The following is a 24,663-nucleotide window of genomic DNA, read 5'->3' on the forward strand; positions in this document are numbered from 1 at the left end:
ATCCTTATGAACAGTTCTGAACATTTTAGACACATAAATGGGTGAAAGACAGTAAATCAGGCTTGATTTTTAATACCTGACAAAAGCCAGTCATATAGGAATCACTCTCTCCCCGATATTACTAATATTTCTGAAGGTATAATTCATTGCTTTTTTATCAGTCCAGTCATGCGTAGCTGGTATATCTTAGATAAACCAGGTTGGGTTTAACCGCACAGGTTATCTTTGAACTGAACACCTGTTGGTACTTTAAAGGCTTGCAGGTGAGTGGAGATGAAGGGGTGGTATGAGACGAGGAAGGAGAATGTGTGTGTAATGTTGGCAGTAATTGTCTCTTTGGCCTCGTGCCTGGTTTGTAATGGCTGCTGCTCTATAATGGCACTACAGCAGTTAGAGCCAGTGAATGAGGACATACTGTTACTGTAAATATCATAAAACAGAGCAGATAACTGGCAGTGCTCTTCAGTACGAGCTGGCGGGGAGAGCATTGTTTCCTGCTTCCTCTGTATTATGACTAGACATTAAACTCTCAGGGTCTTTCACACACTCCTACACACATTTGTGTACAAACACAATCTCTTATGTCTGGATTGCATGTGTTGATAAGTTAGGAAACTCGAGAACATGCCTCAAATGTAATTTGAAAAAATCATTTAAATCTTAATATAGGTTACATTTTTATAAACATGCTGGAAAGGCAGTGAACTTCTTGATGAATTGCGCTCTCTTGTGGCTGTAGATTACAATGCACAAAGCACTTCATTCATACAAATTCATTAGATAAATGTATTTTCAGTTAAATCGCATGAACAGTTTAGTAGGAACTGATTTGCTTGTTCAACAACACAATTGTCTATTTTATTCACTTTCATAATTTACTTTCATTCTGTTTTATCAAAATCATTTTTATTAACCACTGAAAAAAAATAAAAATCCTGAATCATTTCAAATTTAAGACTGAGCTGATTATTTTTTATAGATGTCAGTGTATTACTGTGTAAGGAAGCACAGACATTGTAGTCAAAATTATTATAACTTAATAAACCAAACTAAAATAAGTGTAAAGTAACAATTTAATAAAACATGACCGAAACCAGGTAACATACTGTATATATACCTCTGAACTTTAAGCCTTTTATATTCAGTCGAAAAGGTCTGTTTCAGGTCTTGTAATTAATATATATATATATATATATATATATATATATATATATATATATATATATATAAACATAACAGCATAGTTCTGTAACATTTCTATTAATGATTTGCAGTATATGATTTTTGGTTACATATTTGATATGATATTGTCATGAGAGTGTTTAGAGAATAAGATTTGTGAGGCATCTCTCAAATCTGACGGCAACTCTTTGTCAGTGCTGCTGGGAAGCTCTTCAGCTCAACACATTTCACCTTCAGAGCAGATCCACGAACACATTCAGACTCGGCTGGCCAGCGCTCGACCCATGTGTCCTTACCCAGCATATACAGGTACCTGAGAGAGAAAATGCAAATGAACTGTGCCAAAAAAAAAAAAAAAAAACTTTTGGGTGTTTAGTGCTATTATGCTATATTCACTTGTTGGTTGTGCTCCCTGCTTGTGAAACATCAGCAGTCCGCCCAATGATCAGATAGTCCTGACCCTCTCTCAAACCAAGCCCTCTCCTACAGCTTGCATGTGAGAGAAACGTCCTCTTGTCATTTTGTTTCAAACCAGCTTCTGACCCTGCATGGACAAGTAAATGCATAAACATGGTAATAGCCAGAGCCAGCATAGTCACATTTAAATATATCTGCAAGTTGTGATTCTATTGTTGAACACTGCCATCTTTCCTGTGATCTAGAGTTTTCAGCATCATTGCTCAAGTCTTCAGTGTCCCATGATCCTTCATAAATTATTCTAATATGCTGATTTGCTGCTGGTGTGTGTGTGTGTGTGTGTGTGTGTGTACCCATACTAGAGTTCCCTTGGGTGTGTACTTCTGATGTCTTGGTAGCACAGAAAAAATTAAATGCCCCACAGAGTACAGGCGTAAAATGTGTGAGGAGAGCTAGTCGACTGTATTCTAGTAAATAAGAAGTAAATGCAGTGCTCTGGTTAACTCCTATAGAGTTGGTGTCACTAATAGAGTTGCGCATTTTTCTCTCAATCCAGTGCAAACTCCGCCCCACGGCTGATTCTAAAGATTTTACTGGTTGTGTCAATTAAAGTGTTGATTTCCTACACTACACTACAAAAAAGCTAACCCCTTAACCTACCCCACACCTGACCCTAACCTTAACCAGTGAAAGTGACTGCACTGTGGGATTGGCGCTGAATAGCCTGGTAAAGAAAGATGCAGTTCAGGAGATAAACAGTTAATAAGATTAATGTGATATGAGATCGTTTCGTAACATATAATATAATGCTTTTCAGTGCAAATTCTTCACAGCACATCTCTTTAGTAAATACTAGTTAATCTACTAATTAAACATATCTAAATTACGGCCTATGTTCTCAATGTCAAATGCAGAAATGTTAATCCATGCATTTATGACCTGTGTGTACTTGCTTAATAATAAATGTTCATATTTGATTATTGCTTTTGCCTATAGTCAATCTTTATGTGATTTTTAATTTCCAGCCCATTTTAAGCCTGCAGTATAATAACTTTTAAACAATAGACGACTTAAATAAAAGAACTCAGCTTGCTGGGTAAAAATATTTAACCCAACCATCTGGGTCAAAATAACCCAGCACACGCTCTGTCCAATATTTACTCACTGCTGGGTTGCCAAATAACTCAAGCTGGGTTGTTTTTAACCCAGCCACTCATTATCACAACCCTGCTAAGATAGTGCCAATATGTGTTCTCTGTGCTGCCCCTAGGTGATCACCTAGCCTTCCTATGCCTAGAAATGGTACTGCAGATGGCCAAAATGTCTGCCCAATAGAGAATTATTATTTAAAAAGCAGGAAAACAAAAATAAGAGGGAATTTTTACACACACACATAAACACACAGACTGGGCACTAGTTGCCAGCTTTTCCTTAGTACAACTTATCCATTAAAATAAAGTAGTCAACTATGACTTACCCTTTTGTATAATCTGGACGATCTTCATCTCGTACTGATCATAGTGACACTTCTTTACACTGATCAGTTTAACCTTGTAGACTGAAGAGAAGACACCATTTAAACCAATTTATTGCCCTCAGAGACCCCCCCCACACACACACACACACACCGCAATAAATATTCACCATAATGTGTTCCTTCGCATGCAGCTAATTTCAACCGCTGTTTTCCAAAAGACATATTTTCTGGTTTCCGTACACAGCAGTTACCTGTGCAGAAAAATTAAAAAGCTAAGACTATATGTATTAAAAATGTACATACTTTTTTATGTGTAGAAAAAAAAAAGTAATATTAAAGGATTGATTCACTCAGAAAATATAAAATAAATGACATGGTTTGCAAGGGATCATTTTAAAGCATTTCAATGGTTACTATACATAAAAATAGATAGCAATACTATCCATATAAATACTATGTTATAATTTGGCAGTTTAACGTGTTTCATGTGCAAAGTGAAAGAAAGGAGTAGAGACAGACCCTGTGAGCAGCGACACACATTATTTTTGCAGATATTTTTCAGCTGAATTTCAGGAGGAGAGTAGAACTTGCTACAGCGTTTATCTGAAACATCAGAGACCTGAGATAGCGTTCATCACATAAAACATCTTAAAAATGTTAAATCTTCACAGCAAAGCAAACAATTAGCAAACACCACTAATAATGCAAACCCAATAAATCATAATATTCTACTAAGGCTGGGTTGACAATCTTGATTTCCCAATTTTATTGTCTTTAAATCAATAGGTCTTCTTTTTAATTAATTAATATTGATTTCGGTGCCAGTCCTATAAGTGAAATATGTGGTTGCATAGGGCCCCATGTCCACCAAGGGGCCCCATGTCGGGTTCAGACAGTAATGTTTGGTAATAATAAATCTAGTTTTAGTGACGAATGGAGCTAAAGCGTAGTTCAGACAGATCAAGGCATGACTGCAGCATCAGCTGATGCTCAGCTGATCATAACTCCTCCTACAATTTATAAGATATATAAGATCATCCGTATATGGGGCGCCGTTTGTAAAGCGGCTCATGCTGAAAATAACAGCAATATTTTGTCACATTAAGCTTCAAACAATGTAAAAAAAAAAAAAAAAGGTATGAATTTTTGATGATCACTTTTTAGTACATTTACAATATTTGTCCACTTATAGATATAAGATATATTTTAAATAGTTAAATATAAATATTAAATGTTAAACCTAAATGTTACATGTTAAATCTAAATGTTAAAACTAAATGTTAAATTTAAATATTAAATCTAAATCTAAATGTTAAATCTAAATTTTACATCTAAATCTAAATGTTAAATATAAATCTAAAACTAAATATTAAATATAAATATTAAATGTAAATCTAAATGTTAAATCTAAATCTAAATGTTGAATCTAAATGTTTCGGGTGAAACTAAATATTTAAGTAATATGCAAATTCAAAATGCCGAAAGTGCCCAAATAAAATCTCGATGAGGTCAGTGTGTGTGCATCGTGTCAAATAAGTAACGAATAAAAACCATCTCATCCGAGGAAATTGACTCTTGGACTTGGATGATTGTGATAATGACTACCGTATTTTCTGGACTATAAGTCACACTTTTTTTCATAGTTTGGCTGGTCCTGCGACTTATAGCCAGGTGCAACTTATTTATCAAAATTTATTTGACATGAACCAAGAGAAATGAACCAAGAGATAAAATGACCGTCTACAGCCGCGAGAGGGCGCTGTATGATGACCTGTAGCCATAATAGCCAGCGAGGGGTCTCACTTTGACTAAATGTTATGTCCTCACCATAGACTGTATCACTCATCATTAACATTAACCATTAACATTTAACATTTAGGTGTAACATTTAATATTTATATTTAACTATTTAAAATATCTCTAAGTTGACTTATATTGTTGTAAATGTGCTAAAAGTTTTTTAAAAATAGTTTGAAGCTAAATTTGACAAAATGTTGCTGTTATTTTCAGCGTGAGCCGCTTTACAAACGGCGCCCTATATCCGTACTCACGCTTGCCATAGTCCTTCACAGAGACATGCACTTAGTTAGCCTTGTGTTACTAAAACCCTTTTAGTCCGTCACACAGACAAACACAGAGTCAGTTCAGTTATGTGGCACAGACACTTGCTTCTAGTTCAAGACAACTTCAAAACGCTAATTTGTTAGACAGATACACGCTTAACATTGTTCTAGTTCGTCACAAACACTCAGGACAGTTTTCAAACAGATTTAAAGGATGTTGACCAATACATTTTTCGTGTTTTAAACACACAATTTGCTGCATCTACTGTACAAGTATATGTGGCTTGATTTGAAAGTGACTTGAGAACAGTACAGTCAAGATCAGCCCTCCCTGCATTGTGTTGTAGCCCACATCCTCAAGAAGATTCTTCTTCACTTCACTGTCCATTTATCCAAACATGTCTTCATGAAGCTAAGCCGAGTTTTTTTTTATACTATTGCTTAAATTAATCAGGTATAAGCAACACTCTTGTTGCTAATATTAATTGCTCAGTTCACACTGTCACTATAGTCTGATCTCGTTGGCCACAGCTTGTTTGGAAACTGTCAGGATTCCCATGAGGTGGCGGTGTCCTCCCAGGAATCCCTTGAGACGGTGGTGTCCGCTCAGGAGTCCCACGAGGCGGTGGTGTCCGCTCAGGATTTCCACGAGGCACCGGTGGCCGCTCCGAAAGCTCCAGAGACGTGGCATCAACTCACTACCCTCTCGGGCGGCGGCGTCCGCTCACAGTTCCCCCGAGGCTGCAGCGGCGTCCGCTAACAGTTACCCCAAGGCAGCGGCGTCAGCTCACAGTTCCCCCGAGGCTGCAGCGGCGTCCGCTAACAGTTACCCCAAGGCAGCGGCGTCAGCTCACAGTTCCCCCGAGGCGGCGGGGGCATTTGCTCACAGTTCCCCCAGAGGCAGCGGCGTCTGGCCCTCCATCCCTCCCCCTGATCCACCTCCGTTCCGCCTCCCTCCGTGATTTATTATTTTGGAGTGTCTGGGATCCACTCCTTATGGGAGGGGTTCTGTCACAGTCTTCTGTCTTTCTGTCACTGTCTTCTGTGAGTGTTGTGTTTGTTTGGTGCCATGTGCTCTCTTCTGTCCTTTTCTGACCCCACCCACCTTGTCACCTCATTACTGTTTAGTTGCTCCACCTGTGTTTCTCCCTTGCTTCCGGACCCTTTACCTTCACTCTGCACAGCTGTGTCACCCACTAACACATTCACTCTACACACCTGGTTCACTCTGTACACCTGTCCACATACTCACACACACAGCTGTTCCCCATTTGTTCACTAATATATAGTTTTGTCTCACACACCACTATTCCTGTCTGGATTATTTTAATGTTAATTGTTAACCGTGTATCTAGTGCTTGTGTTGTTTCGGCCTGTTCCCTGTCATTTGTTTCTGTTTTGTTTTTGCCGTGTTGGCCTTTTTGTTCTATTAAAGTTAATCTTCCCTGCATTTGGACCCTGACCTTGTTCTTTCCACTGCGCTGTCCCTACCGCGCCGTGACAATATGTGCACATATTATCTAAACCACATATTAATGTTTTATATTTTTTAATGAAAACAAAATGGTTTGTGTTTTATATTTTGAAGAAAACGACAAGGCAGTGGTACTTGATATCATTTTATTTATTGTAATGCGTGTACTCGTTGCATGTAGCCAAGGAGTAGGCAAGGTAAGCTGACTGACGTTATCAAGTACGCTGCTGTTCAATTTGCAGGATTAATGGACTTGGACTTCGCAAGTCGTGTATTGGAATTTAATTTTGAAATCTGTATAGATACCCAGCCCTAATTCATACTGATATATTAATGTTTTAATGTCTCAATCACATTAGTGATTTAAATAATGCATTAATTAGTTCACTCATGGGTGTTTGGTAATTACATTCAAGTTACATAAAAAAAACTACAGTTGAAATTAAATATGTGTACAAACCTTTGTTGTAGTACTGGTACACTGTGACAGTAGAAGGCTGAAGGAGTCCCACTTTAAATTTCTGATGCAGTCTAAATGAGATCACATCTGTACTGGACACCTGTCACCAGAGACATATTTAATATTGCCTTCATTTACATCATGCTAAATAAGATTTAACTGTAAGTTCTGTTGCTAGGATACCTTAAATAGGTGAATTATGAGGGATCCTCTGTCACTCAGGTTCACCACTTGGAAGTTGTTGATGTAACGATCCACTGGATTCATAAGCTATAAAGGCAACTCATTATCAGTAATACAAGACTGCAATTTTTTTCATGATACAAGCTCACAGCGAAACCATTCACGGCAGGGCCAAATAATTCCATGGGGGAAACTAGAGAGTCAAGGAAGGTGACCATGTCAACGTCCTTGATCTCCATCAGGTTCAACTTAAGTCATTATAGCATCACCAGGTTGGCCATGTCCTTGCCATTTGCCTGATCTTTAAAGGCATCAGAATTTGAGCCGGACCTATCTATTGTTCTGAAAATAATGTCCTGAAAAACTTGGAGCACTGGCATCATATGGAGCACTGAGCTAGCCTGGCCAACCGCCGAATAAGCCCTGCCCTCTAGAATGGAGGTGGTCCAACCTGCAGGACTTGGATGGATGCACCACATGAACCTTCAATCCCATAGCCAATAGAGGGCAGAGATGCACAGTGACCACTTGAGGGGGTACCCTGCCATAATCATTGAGGTGAGGGCAGCTGCTTCAGGTATCTGTAAACTTACTGTATAACCTATCCCTATAATACTCAACTCAACTCAACTCAGCTTTATTTATAAAGCACTTTCAACACCACAAGTGGAACCAAAGTGCTGCACAGAAAGTATAAAAGAGAAACATAAAAACAAAAACAGACATATGACATACACACTTACAAAGCATTGTCAAAAGCTAAAGAAAACAAATAAGTTTTAAGTGCACTCTGAAAAGCACCCAATGAAGGACAAGTTTTAACAGACAGAGGAAGGTCATTCCAAAGCCTAGGAGCTGCGACAGAATACGCCTGATCGCCTTTAAATTTAAAACTCGTTCGTGGAACTACAAGAAGCAAATGATCATTCAAGCTCAGAGATCTGCTGGATTGACAGCGGATGATTAAATCAGTAACATACTCGGGGGCTAGACCATGCAGAGATTTAAAAACATACAACAGCGCAATTCTTTAATGTATGGGTAACCAAGGTAGTTTAATTAAAACCGGAGTAATGTGTTCTCTCTTCTTATTACCCGTTAAAAGTCTGGCAGCTGAGTTCTGAACGAGCTGCAAACGGGAGAGAGAAGCCTGACTCACACCGAGATACAATCCATTACAATAATCCAAACGTGAAGACACAAAGGCGTGTACAATCTTCTCCATATCATTAAAAGTAAGAATAGATTTAAATTTAGATATTGATATAAGATGGAAGAAACTATTCTTAGCAACAGGATTAATTTGCTGTTCAAATTTAAGCTCAGAGTCAAAAATGACTCCAAGGTTCCTCACGCTAGAGAGTTTTTTCCCAGGAAACAACCCTAGCAGTCATCATCCACACACCACTTATTTCCAAATAAAATGAGCTCAGTCTTATCCTCATTTAATTGGAGAAAGTTATTTGCAAGCCAGCACTTAACTTCTGCCAAACATGCATGAAGAGACTGAATGGCACTTTTATGCCCATGTTTCAGTGGTACATAAATTTGATAATCATTTGCATAAAGATGACACTGAATCCCAAATTTAAAAAAAAAAATAGAACCTAGAGGGAGCATATAAAGGGAAAATAAAATTGCTCCCAGTATTGAGCCCTGTGGAACCCCACACACAAGGGGGGCAATGGAAGAAAAATAATCCCCTAAATTGACTGAAAGAGTCCTATCCTTCAAATAGGAAGAGAACCATTTCAGGGCTAAGCCCTGAATACCAACCTGTACCAACCTGTAAAAAAAAGTTACGCCGCCTTTTCTTACATATGAATAAATAGCTTGAAACACTCCAAAGCCAAAGGAAAACATTAAATAACGTCATAGGACCCCTTTATTAATAGAATTATATGGCATCTTCTTTAGGGCGTTCAGAGAGTTTACATTAATGGTTTGGTTAGCATGGTTTGTGACAGACTTTTCTTCATGCCAGGGCAAAAATAAAAAAAAAACTAAATAAATATTGAGTTGGTTAAATTGTAGAGACAATGTTGTCTTTGCTCCATTTCACAAAAAATAATTCCCAAATTAAGCCATGTTGTTCATCTCAGCGGCAACTCACAGCAAATTAATTATTTAATTAATTAGCATTTATGTACTGACCCATTCATTAAAACAGTTTCTTACTTTGTTCCTGAATGAATCAGTCATTTTGAAAGAATCGACTGAATAAATGACTCAGCGACTCATTAAGACAGCGTCTTGCTGTCTTGCATTTTCAAGCGCATACTATATATTGCTGAATATACATCTATACATTGAAAAAATTTACAGATAAGTCTTGAATGAGCCCTTAAGCACAAAAATCTAACTTTCCTAAGATTGTAAGTTAATGTCAAGAACAATATAAAAATAAGGTCACAATCCATTTAAAAAGACTAGATTTCGCCAAATAAAATTTGCAGCACAATGGTAAATGTGACCACACCTTAATTAGTAAATTTTACTTACATTTTTTGTAAGATTTATGATCTAACAGAAGTATGTGTGAGGGCTCACCTGCTCTAAGTCAGAGTTTTCGGGCTCAAAGCCGGTGGGCAAGCCTATATCCAGAATTACCATTCTTTGCTTTCCCTCAAGAGCCCTGACAAAATAAAAAAGCAAACATTTGACAGCTTTTTCTGCCAAGAGGTTGTGAAACAATAGAACTGCTTACCTCACTCTGATATTAAGTTTGTAAGACATTTCTACATCTGGTCTGGGATTTCCTAAAATGGATCACGGATATCTAATCAACATGTTTGATACTGAAGCTTAAAATATACAGTAAGAATTATTAAAACTATGTCAAGAACATACCATTAGTCTTAGCAATGGAGACATCCAGTTGGAAGCCATTACATGCGCTGTTCTCATACACGTCAGGAAGCTCGTGGTACACTGTTACTACCTGGGAGACATAAAACAGGAACAAATTAATAGTTTATAAGTATTTTATAATCCAATACACTAATGTTATGGGCTGGTATCTTGGTTTTATATATACCGGTATATATATATATATATATATATATATATATATATATATATATATATATATATATATATGTGTGTGTGTGTGTGTGTGTGTGTGTATGTGTGTATTAGTGTACCTTCAAAATTCCCTTGCCATTCCCAGTAGCCACCACTTTGAATTCCTTGTCAAATGGTACCTAAAAGAGGTCATCAAAGTTGGAAAAAAAGAACTATTCCTTTTTAAACTTAAATTGACCAGTGACTTTCTTCAAAATGATCCTGACTGATGTCAATAAGTAACTGAGGTAACACTTTAGAATAAGGTTCCATTAGTTAATGTTAGTTAATGTATTAATTAACATGAACAAACAATGAATAATACATTTATTACTGTATTTATTCATCTTCGTTAATGTTAGTTAATGAAAATGCAGTTATTGATTGTTAGTTCATGGTAATTCACAGTGCATTAACTAATGTTAACAAGCACAACCTTTGATTTAAATAATGCATTAGTAAATGTTGAAATTAACATGAACTAAGACTTATAAATGCTGTAGAAGGATTGTTCTTGCTTAGTTCATGTTAACGAAAGTAGTTAACTAACATTAACTAATGGAACCTTATTCTAAAGTGTTACCGTAACTGATAATCTACATCACTTTCCAGGCAGTGTTGCGAACTTTTGAAATGGTAGACCAGTGTTTGAAAATGTAACATTTTACAACTCGTAAGCAATACCAATCACAATACCTTCTTTAAAAAGTCCTACCAGCAATCACATTATAAGAATATTATTTTTTGTATCTTTGTTGTATATTTTTTTATTTGTCTTAAATTTATTTTTATTCTTTTTAGATGAATTTAATATTTAGATATGTTAGATGTGAAGCTGACATAAATATCTACATTTGTCATTTGTAACATACTGTCTAGAAATTCTTCTGTGCTGAAAGAGTGAAAGTCCCCATATGCTCACCTTAGCAGTTTGAAGCTTATGAGCCATTTTTGGAAGGAAGTTCCATGTAATAATTCTGTCACCGGGCACATGGAGCTCCACCCTTAATGTATAATTAGATGGAGGAGGCCTCTTTATTAGGTACTCAGAGAGGGCTTGTTGTACTACCATGGTGGACTGGAGATTTAAAAAAAAAAAGGATAAAAAAGTACAGCTTTTATAAATGCATTATCAAGATATCTTGTTAGAAGACACTAATTATCAGTGTTGCAGATAGTTCCTTTTAAAGGGTCCCTATCTTGATTTTCACATATTTTACATAATTGCAGCAAAACTCTTCCCATTCTTTCTCAAATGCCCTGTTTAGTTCATGTTTCCAAGAGATCAGAGACCATTCATTCATACATAATCTCTCCAGATCCTTCAGAATACCAGCTCCATGTTGGTGCTTCTTCTCTTCAGTTCGCCTCACTAATTTTCTATAAGGTTCAGGTCAGAGGACTGAGACAGCCATGGCAGATACTTCATTTTGTGCTTAGTGACACGTCTTTGTGTTGATTTTGATGTTTGTTTTGGATCATTGTCCTGATGGAAGATCTAAACATGGTCCATTATAAGATTTCTGAAACAGGCAGTCAGGTTTAGATTTTTTATCTGTTGGTATTTGACAGAATCCAAGATGCCATGTACAGTATCTGAACAAGATGTCCAGGACCTCTGGCAGAAAAATAGGCCCAAAGCATTAAAGATCCAGCAGTATATTTAACCGTGGACATGGGGTACTTTTTTTATACCTGTTTGCACCAAACTCATCTGGTGGGTTTGATGCCTAAAATCTCCTTTTTATGTTTCATCTGACCTTAGATGCCAGTGCCATTTGAAGTTCCAATCGTGTCTGACAACTAAATATGCTGGAATTAGTTTTTGGATAAGCCAGGAGTTGTGCTGATATAGGGGCTGTTTGATCCAACTAATCTCTGCAATTCTCCAGCTATGATTCTGAGAGTCTTTAGCCTTTTAGATTTGTAACATCTTTATTTGATTAGAGCCTCTTAATTATTGCCCTGATGGTGAAAATGGAAATCTTCAATGCTTTAGCTATTTTCTTACAGCCACTTTCTGTTTTGTGAAGCTCAACAAACTTGTTATGCACATCAGAGCTTCAAACACGATTCCAAAAAAGTTGGGACACTCTACAAATTGTGAGTAAAAAAGGAATGGAATACAATAATTTACAAATCTCATAAACTTATATTTTATTCACAATAGAATATAAATAACATATCAAATGTTGAAAGTGAGACTTTTAGAAATGGCATGCCAAATATTGGCTTATTTTGGATTTCATGAGAGCTACACATTCCAAAAAAATTGGGACAGGTAGCAATAAGAGGCCGGAAAAGTTAAATGTTACTTTAATACTTATTAAACAGTTGGAGGACTGATTTGCAACTTATTAGGTCAATTGGCAACATGATTGGGTATAAAAAAAGCCACTCAGAGTGGCAGTGTCTCTCAGAAGTCAAGATGGGCAGAGGATCACCAATTCCCCCAATGCTGCGGTGAAAAATAGTGGAGCAATATCAGAAAGGATATTTGAAGTTATCATCATCTACAGTGCATAATATCATGCAAAAGTCGTGGCCTAATGGTTAGAGGGTTGGACTCCCAATCGAAGGGTTGTGGGTTCTAGTCTCGGGCCAGACGGAATTGTGGGTGGGGGGAGTGCATGTACAGTTCTCTCTCCACCTTCAATACCACGACTTAGGTGCCCTTGAGCAAGGCATTGAACCCCCAACTGCTCCCCGGGCGCCGCAGCATAAATGGCTGCCCACTGCTCCAGGTGTGTGCTCACAGTGTGTGTGTGTGTGTTCACTGCTCTGTGTGTGTGCATTTCGGATGGGTTAAATGCAGAGCACAAATTCTGAGTATGGGTCACCATACTTGGCTGAATGTCACTTTCACTTTCACTTTCACTTTCACTTTCAAAGATTCAGAGAATCTGGAACCATCTCTGTGCATAATGGTCAAGGCCGGAAAACCATACTGGAAGCCTGTGATCTTCGGGCTCTTAGACGGCATCACATACAGGAATGCTACTGAAATGGAAATCTAAACATGATCCAGAATCTAGTATCTGGAATTGCAGGCATTTTCTCTGGGCCAAGGCTCATTTAAAATGGACTGTGGCAAAGTGGAAAACTGTTCTGTGGTCAGACGAATCAAAATGTTAAGTTCTTTTGGAAAACTGGGATGCCATGTCATCCGGACTAAAGAGGACAAGGACAACCCAAGTTGTTATCAGCGCTCAGTTCAGAAGACTGCATCTCTGATGGTATGGGGTTGCATGAGTGCGTGTGGCATGGGCAGTTTACACATCTGGAAAGGCACCATCAATGCTGAAAGGTATATCCAAGTTCTAGAACAAAATATGCTCCCCTCCAGACGTCATCTCTTTCAGGGAAGACCTTGCATTTTCCAACATGACAATGCCAGACAACATACTGCATCAATTACAACATCATGGCTGCGTAGAAGAAGGATCCGGGTCCTGAAATGGCCAGCCTGCAGTCCAGATCTTCCACCCATAGAAAATATTTGGTGCATCATAAAGGAGGAGGACGCGACAAAGAAGACCTAAGACAGTTGAGCAACTAGAAGCCTGTATTAGACAAGAATGGGACAACATTCCTATTCCTAAACTTGAGCAACTTGTCTCCTCAAACCCCAGACATTTGCATACTGTTATAAAAAGAAGAGGGGATGCCACACAGTGTTAAGCGTGGCCTTTTCCTAACTTTTTTGAGATGTGCTGATGACATGAAATTTAAAATCAACATATTTTTCCCTTAAAATGATATATTTTCTCAGTTGAAACATTTGATATGTCATCTATGTTGTATTCTAAATAAAATATTGAAATTTTAAACTTCCACATCATTGCATTCTGTTTTTAATCACAATTTATACAATGTCCCAACTTTTTTGGAATCGGGTTTTATATTCTTGATCTTGTGATGGATGATTAAGGGAATTTGGCCTTTGTGTTCCCCATATTTAAAATGCCATGGAACAGGAAGTCATGGCTGGACAATTTCATGTTCATAATCACCCTGGTGTGCTAAAAAATTTAAATATGAATAGGAATATACTTCAGAGTTATTTCTAGGCATGCCAATGTTGGTAGCCAACATGCATTGGAGAAAAACATTTATTTCATAAGTTTCCCCAGCTTTGAGTTTCCCCAAACTTTCAATTGTTTTACTTCAATTAAAGTTTAGAATTTTGATGATTTATGTATGATTAAATGTATAGTATTATTTAATTATTTAATTACAACAGTATAGCATTAACTGCAGTAAAACTGTTATACGTATGTAGGAGTAGCTTTTGCGTGTAGTCAGAATTTTTCTCTGTTAGGTTCTAGAAGCTGTCCTTTGTAAAATGTGCAGTGTGCAGATAAATATTATGTTATAATGTTATAATGTTCAGGAATAGTGTTAAAAATAAGTCTGTCTCCCTTACTTATAAGGCCAAACAAAGGGGTTTTGGAACCATGGTGGAAAAAACAGCGTCCCTTCACCATGGAAATAACACTCAAGTCAACTAGGGGTGACCCCACATAGTCGATGATTTTATGCTTCGATTCGAGGTGTTACATACCTGGACTCATTTAGTGTGTTTTTGCCCCTGTGACCCAGTTTCCGTCTCCCGTGTTTGGTTTGATTAGTTCCCAGGTGTGTCTATTCTATTCCCCATGTGTTCCATGTCCCTGTTAATTTAGTGATTCCATCCACCTGTGTTTCCCCATTATCCCAGGTACTTAAACCTTGTCCTTTCAGTTCAGTTTTGTCGGGTCTACTTACTATTTACGTGTGTCTACCTCTGTGCTCCATGTGTTGGATATATTAAAAGCCTTATTTTTTTTTTATCCTTGGCTCCGTGTTCCTTCCGGCAGCGTAAACTTTAAAGACCCGACCTAAAAAGAGAGTATAAAATTGCGTGTTTTCCCTCCGTTTTGTTTTTCTTTTTTTTTTTTTCAAAAGTCTTTTCTTTCCGTAGTGTGTCGATGGATCCCCTCTATAGCCCCGAATTCTCTTGAGGACCATACCGGACGGTTTCTTCTGCTAGCTAATGCCACCAGCTACCCGGACTACGCACTCTGCACCTTCTATAACACCAGCCTGAACTCCAAGTGCAGAGCGTTATCGCCCGAAGATGGTCCTCGAGAGGAATTCGCCGCATTTGTGGAGTAGACTCTGGCGAGAAATGGGTCACCTCTCACCGTCTGTCCCATGGAGGATCTCGCCAGTCCCACTCCCGACCCAGAGACCAGCCAGCCACCATCCCACCACACAGAGCCAGAGCCCACCGCAGCCGCAGAACCCGAGCCATCCAGTGACAAGGAGCAGGATCTCGAGAGCGCGACTGACCAGGTGTGTGAGCCGGCAACACCGTGCATCGTGGGAGTCTTAGTGGAGATCGAGGGCGTGGAGGAAAGCCCTGCCCACACATCCACGACTGAGGGTGAGCTATATCCGGTCTCGGGTAATATGGAGCAACTTCTGGATCTTATAGACTGGTCTATGGAGGTAATCCCTAATTTTCCTGTTTCTCCGCTGGTTCCGTCCAGCCCTGATTCCCCTGTTGACCTCTCAGTCTCCCACTCCTACCTCCTCCAGTCAGTTCCTATGCTCCATTTCCGCTGGTTCTGCCCAGCCCTGAATTTTCTATTTCTCAACTGGTTCCGCTCTCCACTGGTTCCGCCCAGCCCTGAATTTTCTGTTTCTCCGCTGGTTCCGCCCGGCCCTGAATATTCTGTGTCTCCGCTGGTTCTGCCCAGCTCTGAATCTTCTGTGTCTCCGCTGGTTCCGCCCAGCTCTGAATTTTCTGTGTCTCCGCTGGTTCCGCCCAGCTCTGAAGTTTCTGTGTCTCCTGTATTCCCTCCCAGCCTCCCTCTCCCACCTCCTCCTAGACCTGCCAGTTTCCCTACTCCACTTCCGCTGGTTCCGTCCAGCCCTGATCCTCCTGTGTTTCCTCCCATCCTTCCTCTCTCTCCTCCTAGACCAGCCAGTTCCTTGTCATCCCTGCTGGTGCCAGTCAGTCCCGCAGCTCACCCTCAGTCCGCGCCATCTGGGTGCAATGATTCGCTGCTGGACTGCCAGTCTCCAGCTCTGCCTTGGCGCATTAAGGCCCTGTCTCCACCTCCAGCCTCTGAGCCCTGGACTCCTCCTCGGTCCTTAGACACAGCGGCTCCGCCTTGGCTCTTAGCTCCCTCGTCTCCACCGTGGCCTGGCATCCCACCTGCTCCACCGGGCTCCCTTGTCTCCTCCGGCTCCACCTTGGTCAGTCGTTGACCATCCGCCGCCTCGGGACTCCACTCCTCTGGTTTCACCTTGTCACTCCATCCCTCCGGCTCTGTCAGGCTCCTCCTTCCATCTGGTTCCACCTCCATCCTCAGTCGCTCCAGCTCCACAGCGGTCTTCCAGGACCCCGCCTCCGCCTTGGTCACCTGAGCCTTCTGCTCCACCTAGGCCCTCCGGATCCTCGACGTCACCCTGGCTCTGCGGCTGTGCTGCTCCATCTTGGGCTCCTCACTCACCGGTGCAGTCTTCGCCTGTCGGCCCCCTGGTGTCGTCGGCCCCTTCTTCACCATGGCTCCTCCCGCCGTCGACTCCACCATGGATCTCCGTCCTGGCTGGTCTCTGGTGGACCATCTGGCTCCTCCTGCTCCTGTCTCCTCCATGACTCCTCCCTCCATTGTCTCCCCCCTTGCTCCTTCCACCGTGGTCCCTGTCTGCTGGCCCCCTCCTGGGAGTCTGTCCTCCACTGGAACCTCCTCCCAAGTTCCCACCCACGCCTCCCTCTGTTGTTTCTACGGTGCGAGGACGCACCTACTGGGAGGGGGGAGTAATGTTACATACCTGGACTCATTTATTGTGTTTTTGCCCCTGTGACCCAGTTTCCGTCTCCTGTGTTTGGTTTGATTAGTTCCCAGGTGTGTCTATTCTATTCCCCATGTGTTCCATGTCCCTGTTAATTTAGTGATTCCATCCACATGTGTTTCCCCATTATTCCAGGTACTTAAACCTTGTCCTTTCAGTTCAGTTTTGTCGGGTCTACTTACTACTTGCCACTTACGTGTGTCTACCTCTGTGCTCCATGTGTTGGATATATTAAACGCCTTATTTCGTTTATCCTTGGCTCTGTGTTCCTTCCAGCAGAGTAAACTGTAACACGAGGAGCCTGATTCGACTACCAATCTCACAGTCGAATATTTGCGGGCTGTTATGATTACGCCATTCTTAACACCCGATGTACTTGCTACATCATTAGAAGAATGGCATCTACGCTAATATTAGTCTGTTTCTCTCTTATTCCGTAGCCACCAGATCCAGTCTCTATCCAGATCAGATGAACACTGTATTCACCTGGATTCAGCACCTAGAGAGGACCTCTACAGCCCTGAAAGACAGCGGAGACCAGGACAACTTGATGAGACCCAGAGACAAATCCAGAGTCAAGACCTTGTCTCAGATGACCACCGGGACAAGACCACAGGAAACAGCTGATTCTTCTGCACAATCTGACTTTGCTGCAGATTGGAATTGAACTGCTGGTTTTGTCTGGTCAGAGGAGAACTGCCACACCTTTAGAGCAGCGAGTCGAGTTTTGCCATACATTACATTAACCTGGCACTGTACCTACTTTATATGACCTCTCTGGCTGGCTCCACTATGAATCCTGGTCTTGTGGCTTTGATGTAGAGATTGCCCCTCAAGGAATTCAAGCTTGAGACAAACCTAAATCTGTTCAGCGTAAGACAGTAGCCATTCTTCATGGGGTAGAAGAGGCAAACATTTTTCCCTGTCATCTCAGAAGGTCAGTTATGACCCTCAGAAGGTCAGTTATGACCAGTGTTGGGAGTAACGAGCTACAAATGTAATGCATTACAGTAACGGATTACTTTTTGCTGTAACACAGTAGTGTAAGGTATTACTAATGCATTTTTCAGTAATATTTTACTCGGTAAATTTCCAGTAATGCTTGCGTTACAACACACTTTTAGGCAAAAATTTTATTGTAAAAAAAAAAAAATCAAAAATAAACAGCAAGACTGCGAGACATTAACAAATCAAAAATGCCGCAAGTAAGTTTTATTTCCTGTTCGTGGTCAGTCAATAGCTGTGTGTGGTGTCTACAAGTTTGTAAATAAAGACTAAACGACAGCTTCTGATATATTTGTTTAGTGAATTATTTAATTAATCTCCCTCTCGCTGGTGGAACTTTGTATTGTGTGATGTAGTCCAATGAAGGTGTTTTTAGGGCGGGTTTTACAGGAGTGTTGCAAGGCTACTGGCTCGACAGTGGAAATGCGGCATGATTACGGCCTCTGTGGTCAAGGTCCGAGCCTATTAGCTCCGCCTGGCTCGCTGTTATCCCCGGCTCGAACTGGCCAGTGGAAAAGCGGCTAATGAGTGATGATGGCAAAAGACTGTACATGCTCAAGATGGATGTATGTGCATCTTGTCATGGCATTAAAGTATACATATAGTCCCTTTGTGTCTAATATGAATAGACCCAAACTATTCACAGATATTGCCAGATAATCAGTGGTAAGGTAAAGAAATACTTTTAAATAACAGTAACAAGTAATCTATAATGTATTACAGTTTGGAAATAACTTGCAGAACACTGGTTATGACATATACAATTGTATAAATTGTAATTGTATAATAAACATTTTGTCCCTGTATTATCAATATTTAAGAATATATAATTAAGAAAATCTGTTCTTACCTGAGTTGAGCCATACCCTCCTCCAATGTCACGTTGCTCATTTAACCATTGAAAAGGGGCACCTGCCTCCTTCATATGACCTTCTTTGATCAGCGCTAACAATGCATAGCCAGTAGCTTCCAGTGTGAAGAACCGATTATGAGAGTCAGTCCAGTGGGTACGATCTGTGGACAGAAGACATATCGAAGACAAGAGGAGAGAGAGACTGACCTTGTTAAACAGTACCTATTGGAAAGGTAACTGTAAAAATTTAGGTTGCATATTTCTGTACCCGGTGAGGCAAACTTTAACAGCATGCTCTTCATGCAGCCGTGGGTGGACACTGCTAAAGCATAGCATGCTATAGCCACTGTGTACGGCCTCTTCAGTTGAGGGAAATTCTTCCTTAGATAGTCCGCTGCTTTACTGGAAATGCACTACATTGATTGAATCAGGACATGTAAGAAAAATGATATTTTTTGAATGGCTTGTTACCTTACATTTCCGAAAAAAATAAACATTTGATTAATTTCTTGAATCATTTCTATGTTTTTTCTAACAGCATGTGTGAGCATATGTTACCTCAGTTCAGAAAGTTTGTGTGCGTTACTTTTATGCTGTGCATCCACATGAGTGTATATGTGTTAATGTCCCACTTGTGTGTGTGTTTGTAAAGGAGAAATAATGAAGTTACCTGTATGTTGAGGCCTGGCTCTCGGCAGGTAACAGTATTTTGTGCCTCTGCCAAAGCAATGAGCACGAATGCAGTCAGAGACACTCTGGATTCAGAGCCGTGCAGGCCTCCCTTTATACCAACACGGTAAACATAATAACATATGTTAGTACTGTGAGAAAGCATTCAGATTGCAGTTTTACCCTTTTATTAATTATTATGAAGCTAATGTAATTAATGTAATTACATTTATTCTCACCAACAATACTCACCATCATACTGGTGTCATAGACAGGATTATCCTCCTGAAAGGATCCATCAGGACGCTGTTTATTCTTGAGCAGGTACACCAGAGGGTCACACAGATGCTTCTCACTGATGTTTATAAATGATTTTGCCATGGAGAAGACCTTCACCACGTATGCAGTGATCCTGAGATGGACAGAACATAAAAACACATTAACATGAGAGACACATGTTCAATGTGAAGCTGTGATCAGTAACGTGTTGGCATGAGTACCATGTGCTGGTGCCTTCTTTGGCATAGGGAGGGTATGAGCCATCCTTTTTTTGATAATTAAGTTGATTTGTATAACCTATATAAAAAAGAAAATATAAAAATAATCTAAAACATCTGAAAGAATGAGGTTCAATCCTATTTGAGTCTCATTGCACCTGTCTGGATGTATTTGATGGCCTCTTGTCTGCGATCTACTCCCACTGCGTCCCAGTTTCCACGGCGGTCCAGGTAATGGGTGGCAATGATGAGCAGCGAGATTCTGGCCAGGTTCTGCTCCACACACCCACCGGGCATCTGGATCAATGCTGCCAGAGAGTCCTCCTTAATGCAGTTATAAATGATGTCTGCTAGCAAATCACCTTTGGAGACACAAATAGAGAATTTCCTATTTCTACATAGCCATAATCTTTACTAATGAAAAAGAATATCTATATGTGAGTTGTTAATACTGTATGTCAAAAGTGCTTAATTAGCAACAAAGGGGACATTATCCAAAATATAGTCATAATAATCTTAAATATTATCTGATATAAATTCTAAAATAAATACAAACCTCTGACATTGATGAATGCCGTAGGCTTTGAATTTGGTACCACTGATTTTAACTCCATTTTCTGCACTTTTATCACCTGTCTCCCTGATAATAAACACAAATGAAATATTGTAAAAGACTAAAATGCACCAAAAACACACAAACATCAGAGAAATAAACATTCATTACAGAAAAACAATAAAAAAAAAAAAAAAAAAAAAAAATATATATATATATATATATATATATATATATATATATATATATATATATATATATATATATATATATACACACACACACACACACACACACACATTTATTAACAAAATACATAGACAAAAGCAACATTACTTGCAAAACTATGAAGTTTTTACAACTAATTATTGTTCTGGAAAAAATAAGAACTGCAAGCTCACCACTGTCTCCTTTCTCAGAAGGGTTCAACACAAAGCTCCTTGACTTGATTGTCCGGATGCCTTCTATCTAAAACACCAGATACAGCACATGCCACACACACACACAAAAAAAAAACTTGTGAAACTAGTTTGATAGACTTTCACAGAACACACAAAATATATTATGATATATATATATTAGTGCTGTCAAAATTAGCGCGTTAACGCATTCGATTAATTTGAAATATTTAACGCGTAAAAAAAAAATAACGCAATTAACGCGGTTGCAGTTTTTTTTATTTCCAGTTGTGGCCTATGTGTGTTCAACGTGCAAAGAAATATGGATAAGACCAAGGAAGGACTTTTAGACGGAAAGTTTCAGTATAAAACTCTGCCGGATTACTCTTCAGTCTGCCACAAGAAACATTACTCTTCATTTAGTCTGCCACAAGAAACAGCAACATTAAAATCATGAACTCAAATGTCATTGTTTAAAAACAAAAAAACAATGACTGTAACAGTGCGTAAATCAGACCTTTCTGTAACGCTAACGTTAATAAGCTTAAATGAAAATAACGAAATAATTGTGTAGCGGAGTATTTTTTGTACACAGTGCCGCGAACTGTCAATCACCCCTGTACGCGTGCATCACTGTCCTCCGGTGGGATGAATTAGGAAGCTTGCATTGTGAAGGGCGCTCTGAAAATCGGCAGTGCAGGTAAAAGATTAAAACCTCTATTAAAACAGATGTCCAAATGAGCGTACCGGTACGCTACAAGCACGTTCTGGGCACACGGAGAGGTGGCGATACGCTCAAGAGCTATATTTGGAAGTGGCTGTACTGAGTACGTACTGGCCCACTTAAAGCACTGGCAATGACTATACTTTGGAATTTTTTTGCAGTCCACTTAGAATTCAACATGGAAATCATTTTTGTTTTTTATTGGCATTGATTGTTTTGAAATTCAAATGGTACTTACATGCCTGTGTTTTTATTTCTGTAATAAATATGGCTTTCAAGCCAACAGTTAATTTGGAAGATATTGATGGTTTATTGCAGGTATGTTGTTTACATGAGAAAATCTGTGTTACAAGTTAAACAAAAATTCCAATAAACAATCATATTTTGAATTTAAATAGTTTCTTTGTCTTGAGTTTACATTAATTATTTACATTTTACATTTACATATCCAAAAAGTTTCAGTCTTTTAATTGCGATTAATCGCGATTAATCGCGATTAATTTTAAAAAATTGTGCGATTAATTAGTTAATTTTTTTTAATCGATTGACAGCACTAATATATATATATATATATATATATATATATATATATATATATATATATATATATATATATATATATATATATATATATCACAAAACTGTTTCCATAAGTAAGTGTGAGATGTTTTAACAGCCCGCTCACTACCACACGTAGATTCTTCCTCGCTGTAGCCGCTTCGATAAAAGAATGTGGAACAGCTGTGACCTGTAGAGGGAGCTCTCCTGTTTTCAGAGGGATGATGGTGTATGAAATCAGCTTGAAGGAGCCGGCCGGTACCGAAACCTGCTGTCTGTGAGCATTGCTAAATGCCACACTACACATGTCTTTTGTTTTTTCCAGGATCACCATTACCTGCAAACAAACAGAGTGTTCAGGCCAGGCTCATAGATCATCTGTTTACATTCATGGCATGGTCTTGTGTAGTAATGTGAAGTCACATACTATGACGTTTACTTTAAATGGTCCAATTAAAAAAAATGAAATTTTTTGAGCAGATGTTCTGCTGATATTTCAGTTTATCCTGTTAAAGGAACACTCCACCGTTTTTTGAAATAGGGCTTATTCACATTATTTCCTACATTTAGATAGGTGGGCAAATGCATTTTTGTGTCAGTGCATGCATTGTTTTAGTTTGACTGGGTCGGCGTTAGCATAATGAATGGAATCCTTTGTTGCCAGCTAGCATGGCCTGAGTAAAAGTGATCAAAAAAAAAAAAAAAAACCCACCTAATTACTTCTTGTGGCCTGCGTATTCACAGCGAGTACAAAAAGCGATCCAGATTAACACTAGGCGATTTCCTAGGCAGATATTGACTTGGGACTATATTATGGGGAAGCACAGGCGAAGCACTGCTGCTTAGGCGAAGCACTGCTACTTCGGCGCAGAGATATCACGCAACACATGAAATCCCACGACTTCCGTCAACATACCGGCGTGAATAGGCTATATGCACACTCACTTCCGCATTCCAAGTCGGCCAGCCAGGTTACATCCGGCGTCGACGGCGCACATAGCGTCAATAACAACTATGGCATTTTTCACTCGGTCCCTTCAAGATGTCCCAAAGGTAACGGTCAACGACGTGAGTCGAATCATACAAAAGTTATGTCACACTTCGACAACCAAGAAAGAGAAGGGCTTCAAATTGTATGTGTCAAGCTACATCCACAATTTTGAAGGTAAGATCTGGACGTGTTCTGTGTTTACATGCCCATAGCATGCATGCTATCTAGTGCTAGCGCAGCAGGTGCAGCGTAGGCTATGTTTACTATTATGTGTCAATCACAGCCAATTTTCCTAACGCCTTTGTCAATGTCAGTTTCAAACAAGGATTCAAGCACAGGAGAGGTAACGATTAGGGCTGAGTGCTACAGATCTATGAGGAAAAGCCAAAAGCCTCACAGCTTAAGCGTAAGAGAAAGTTATACTGCAGGTTCAGCGCAGATTGGTTCATGGTTCATGGTTCATGGTTCATGAGACAGGTTACGTTTGGCAGATCAAAGTTTCTGTGAATCATTGCATCTAATAATGCTAAAGGTTATTTTAAAGACAAATTTCATTTACCATACCATAAATAACACTGGTGTGTTGGAATATTTATCGATATTTAAATATGTACGCTAATCACTGGGATTCACAGAAACTGAGTTCCGTTTTGTCACTGCATTGACACACGTTCTGTGTCCACTGTTGGGGATGATGAGTAAAGTGAGATAAATAATAATATAAATAATATTGTGGCTACAATTTTAGCTCATACAAATTGTTTAGTAGTTATTAATTGTTTTAGTAGTTAATAATTATATGTCGATGGTTCAAATTTGTTTGTTTTGTTAAACATTCTCACTGTACTCATGTATTCTCTTTTTAAAAAACTGCACTTTTATTCTATTATAACAGATTTGTGTATTTTCAGATTGTGCTTGGGGATGCCCGTCCTGTGCAGCTACAAAGCTGCCAGTGTACCTGTGTGGCAGGTACAGCTGTGTGTAATCATGTGGCAGCACTGTTGTACCAGACTGCACATTATTGCCAGCTTAGCATCACCTCTGTTCCCCCAACACACAGCTGCACAGAGACTGAACAGAAGTGGCATAAGCCAAGATCCATGGTAACTAATGTTTTTAACAGGGTACTTTTCTACTTAATTTTCTATTTATGGATGTTTGTGTTTATTGAAAACCTTTTTTGTTCAAATGCAGGGTGTTAAACCTGGTCTTGTAAATGACATGGTGATTCTTTCAGCCAGACCCAA

The 24,663-nt window shown here is 39.4% G+C and overlaps 1 protein-coding gene across 1 annotated transcript in view; it reads right to left on the reverse strand.

The window, feature by feature from the left end:
• Positions 1 to 1,239: 1,239 nt before the first annotated feature.
• The window catches only part of LOC127988332 (complement C3-like), a 53,190-nt gene continuing 29,766 nt past the window's right edge, over positions 1,240 to 24,663 (reverse strand). Inside the window, exons 21-41 of the mRNA XM_052591021.1 lie at positions 22,550 to 22,759; positions 21,144 to 21,210; positions 20,746 to 20,829; positions 20,348 to 20,551; positions 20,193 to 20,268; positions 19,945 to 20,104; positions 19,694 to 19,804; positions 19,292 to 19,436; positions 19,021 to 19,184; positions 11,242 to 11,397; positions 10,400 to 10,459; positions 10,107 to 10,197; positions 9,964 to 10,015; positions 9,807 to 9,891; positions 7,257 to 7,343; positions 7,074 to 7,173; positions 3,596 to 3,679; positions 3,244 to 3,327; positions 3,077 to 3,157; positions 1,579 to 1,726; positions 1,240 to 1,495 (exon numbers count right to left, since the gene is read on the reverse strand). Of these exons, the coding sequence (XP_052446981.1) occupies positions 1,351 to 1,495; positions 1,579 to 1,726; positions 3,077 to 3,157; positions 3,244 to 3,327; positions 3,596 to 3,679; positions 7,074 to 7,173; positions 7,257 to 7,343; positions 9,807 to 9,891; positions 9,964 to 10,015; positions 10,107 to 10,197; positions 10,400 to 10,459; positions 11,242 to 11,397; positions 19,021 to 19,184; positions 19,292 to 19,436; positions 19,694 to 19,804; positions 19,945 to 20,104; positions 20,193 to 20,268; positions 20,348 to 20,551; positions 20,746 to 20,829; positions 21,144 to 21,210; positions 22,550 to 22,759 (2,394 nt within the window). The 3' untranslated portion in view covers positions 1,240 to 1,350. The remainder of the gene's footprint in view (positions 1,496 to 1,578; positions 1,727 to 3,076; positions 3,158 to 3,243; positions 3,328 to 3,595; positions 3,680 to 7,073; positions 7,174 to 7,256; positions 7,344 to 9,806; positions 9,892 to 9,963; positions 10,016 to 10,106; positions 10,198 to 10,399; positions 10,460 to 11,241; positions 11,398 to 19,020; positions 19,185 to 19,291; positions 19,437 to 19,693; positions 19,805 to 19,944; positions 20,105 to 20,192; positions 20,269 to 20,347; positions 20,552 to 20,745; positions 20,830 to 21,143; positions 21,211 to 22,549; positions 22,760 to 24,663) is intronic.

This window comes from Carassius gibelio, chromosome B22 (genome assembly GCF_023724105.1).
Source record: "Carassius gibelio isolate Cgi1373 ecotype wild population from Czech Republic chromosome B22, carGib1.2-hapl.c, whole genome shotgun sequence".
Classification (NCBI taxonomy): Eukaryota; Metazoa; Chordata; class Actinopteri; order Cypriniformes; family Cyprinidae; genus Carassius; species Carassius gibelio.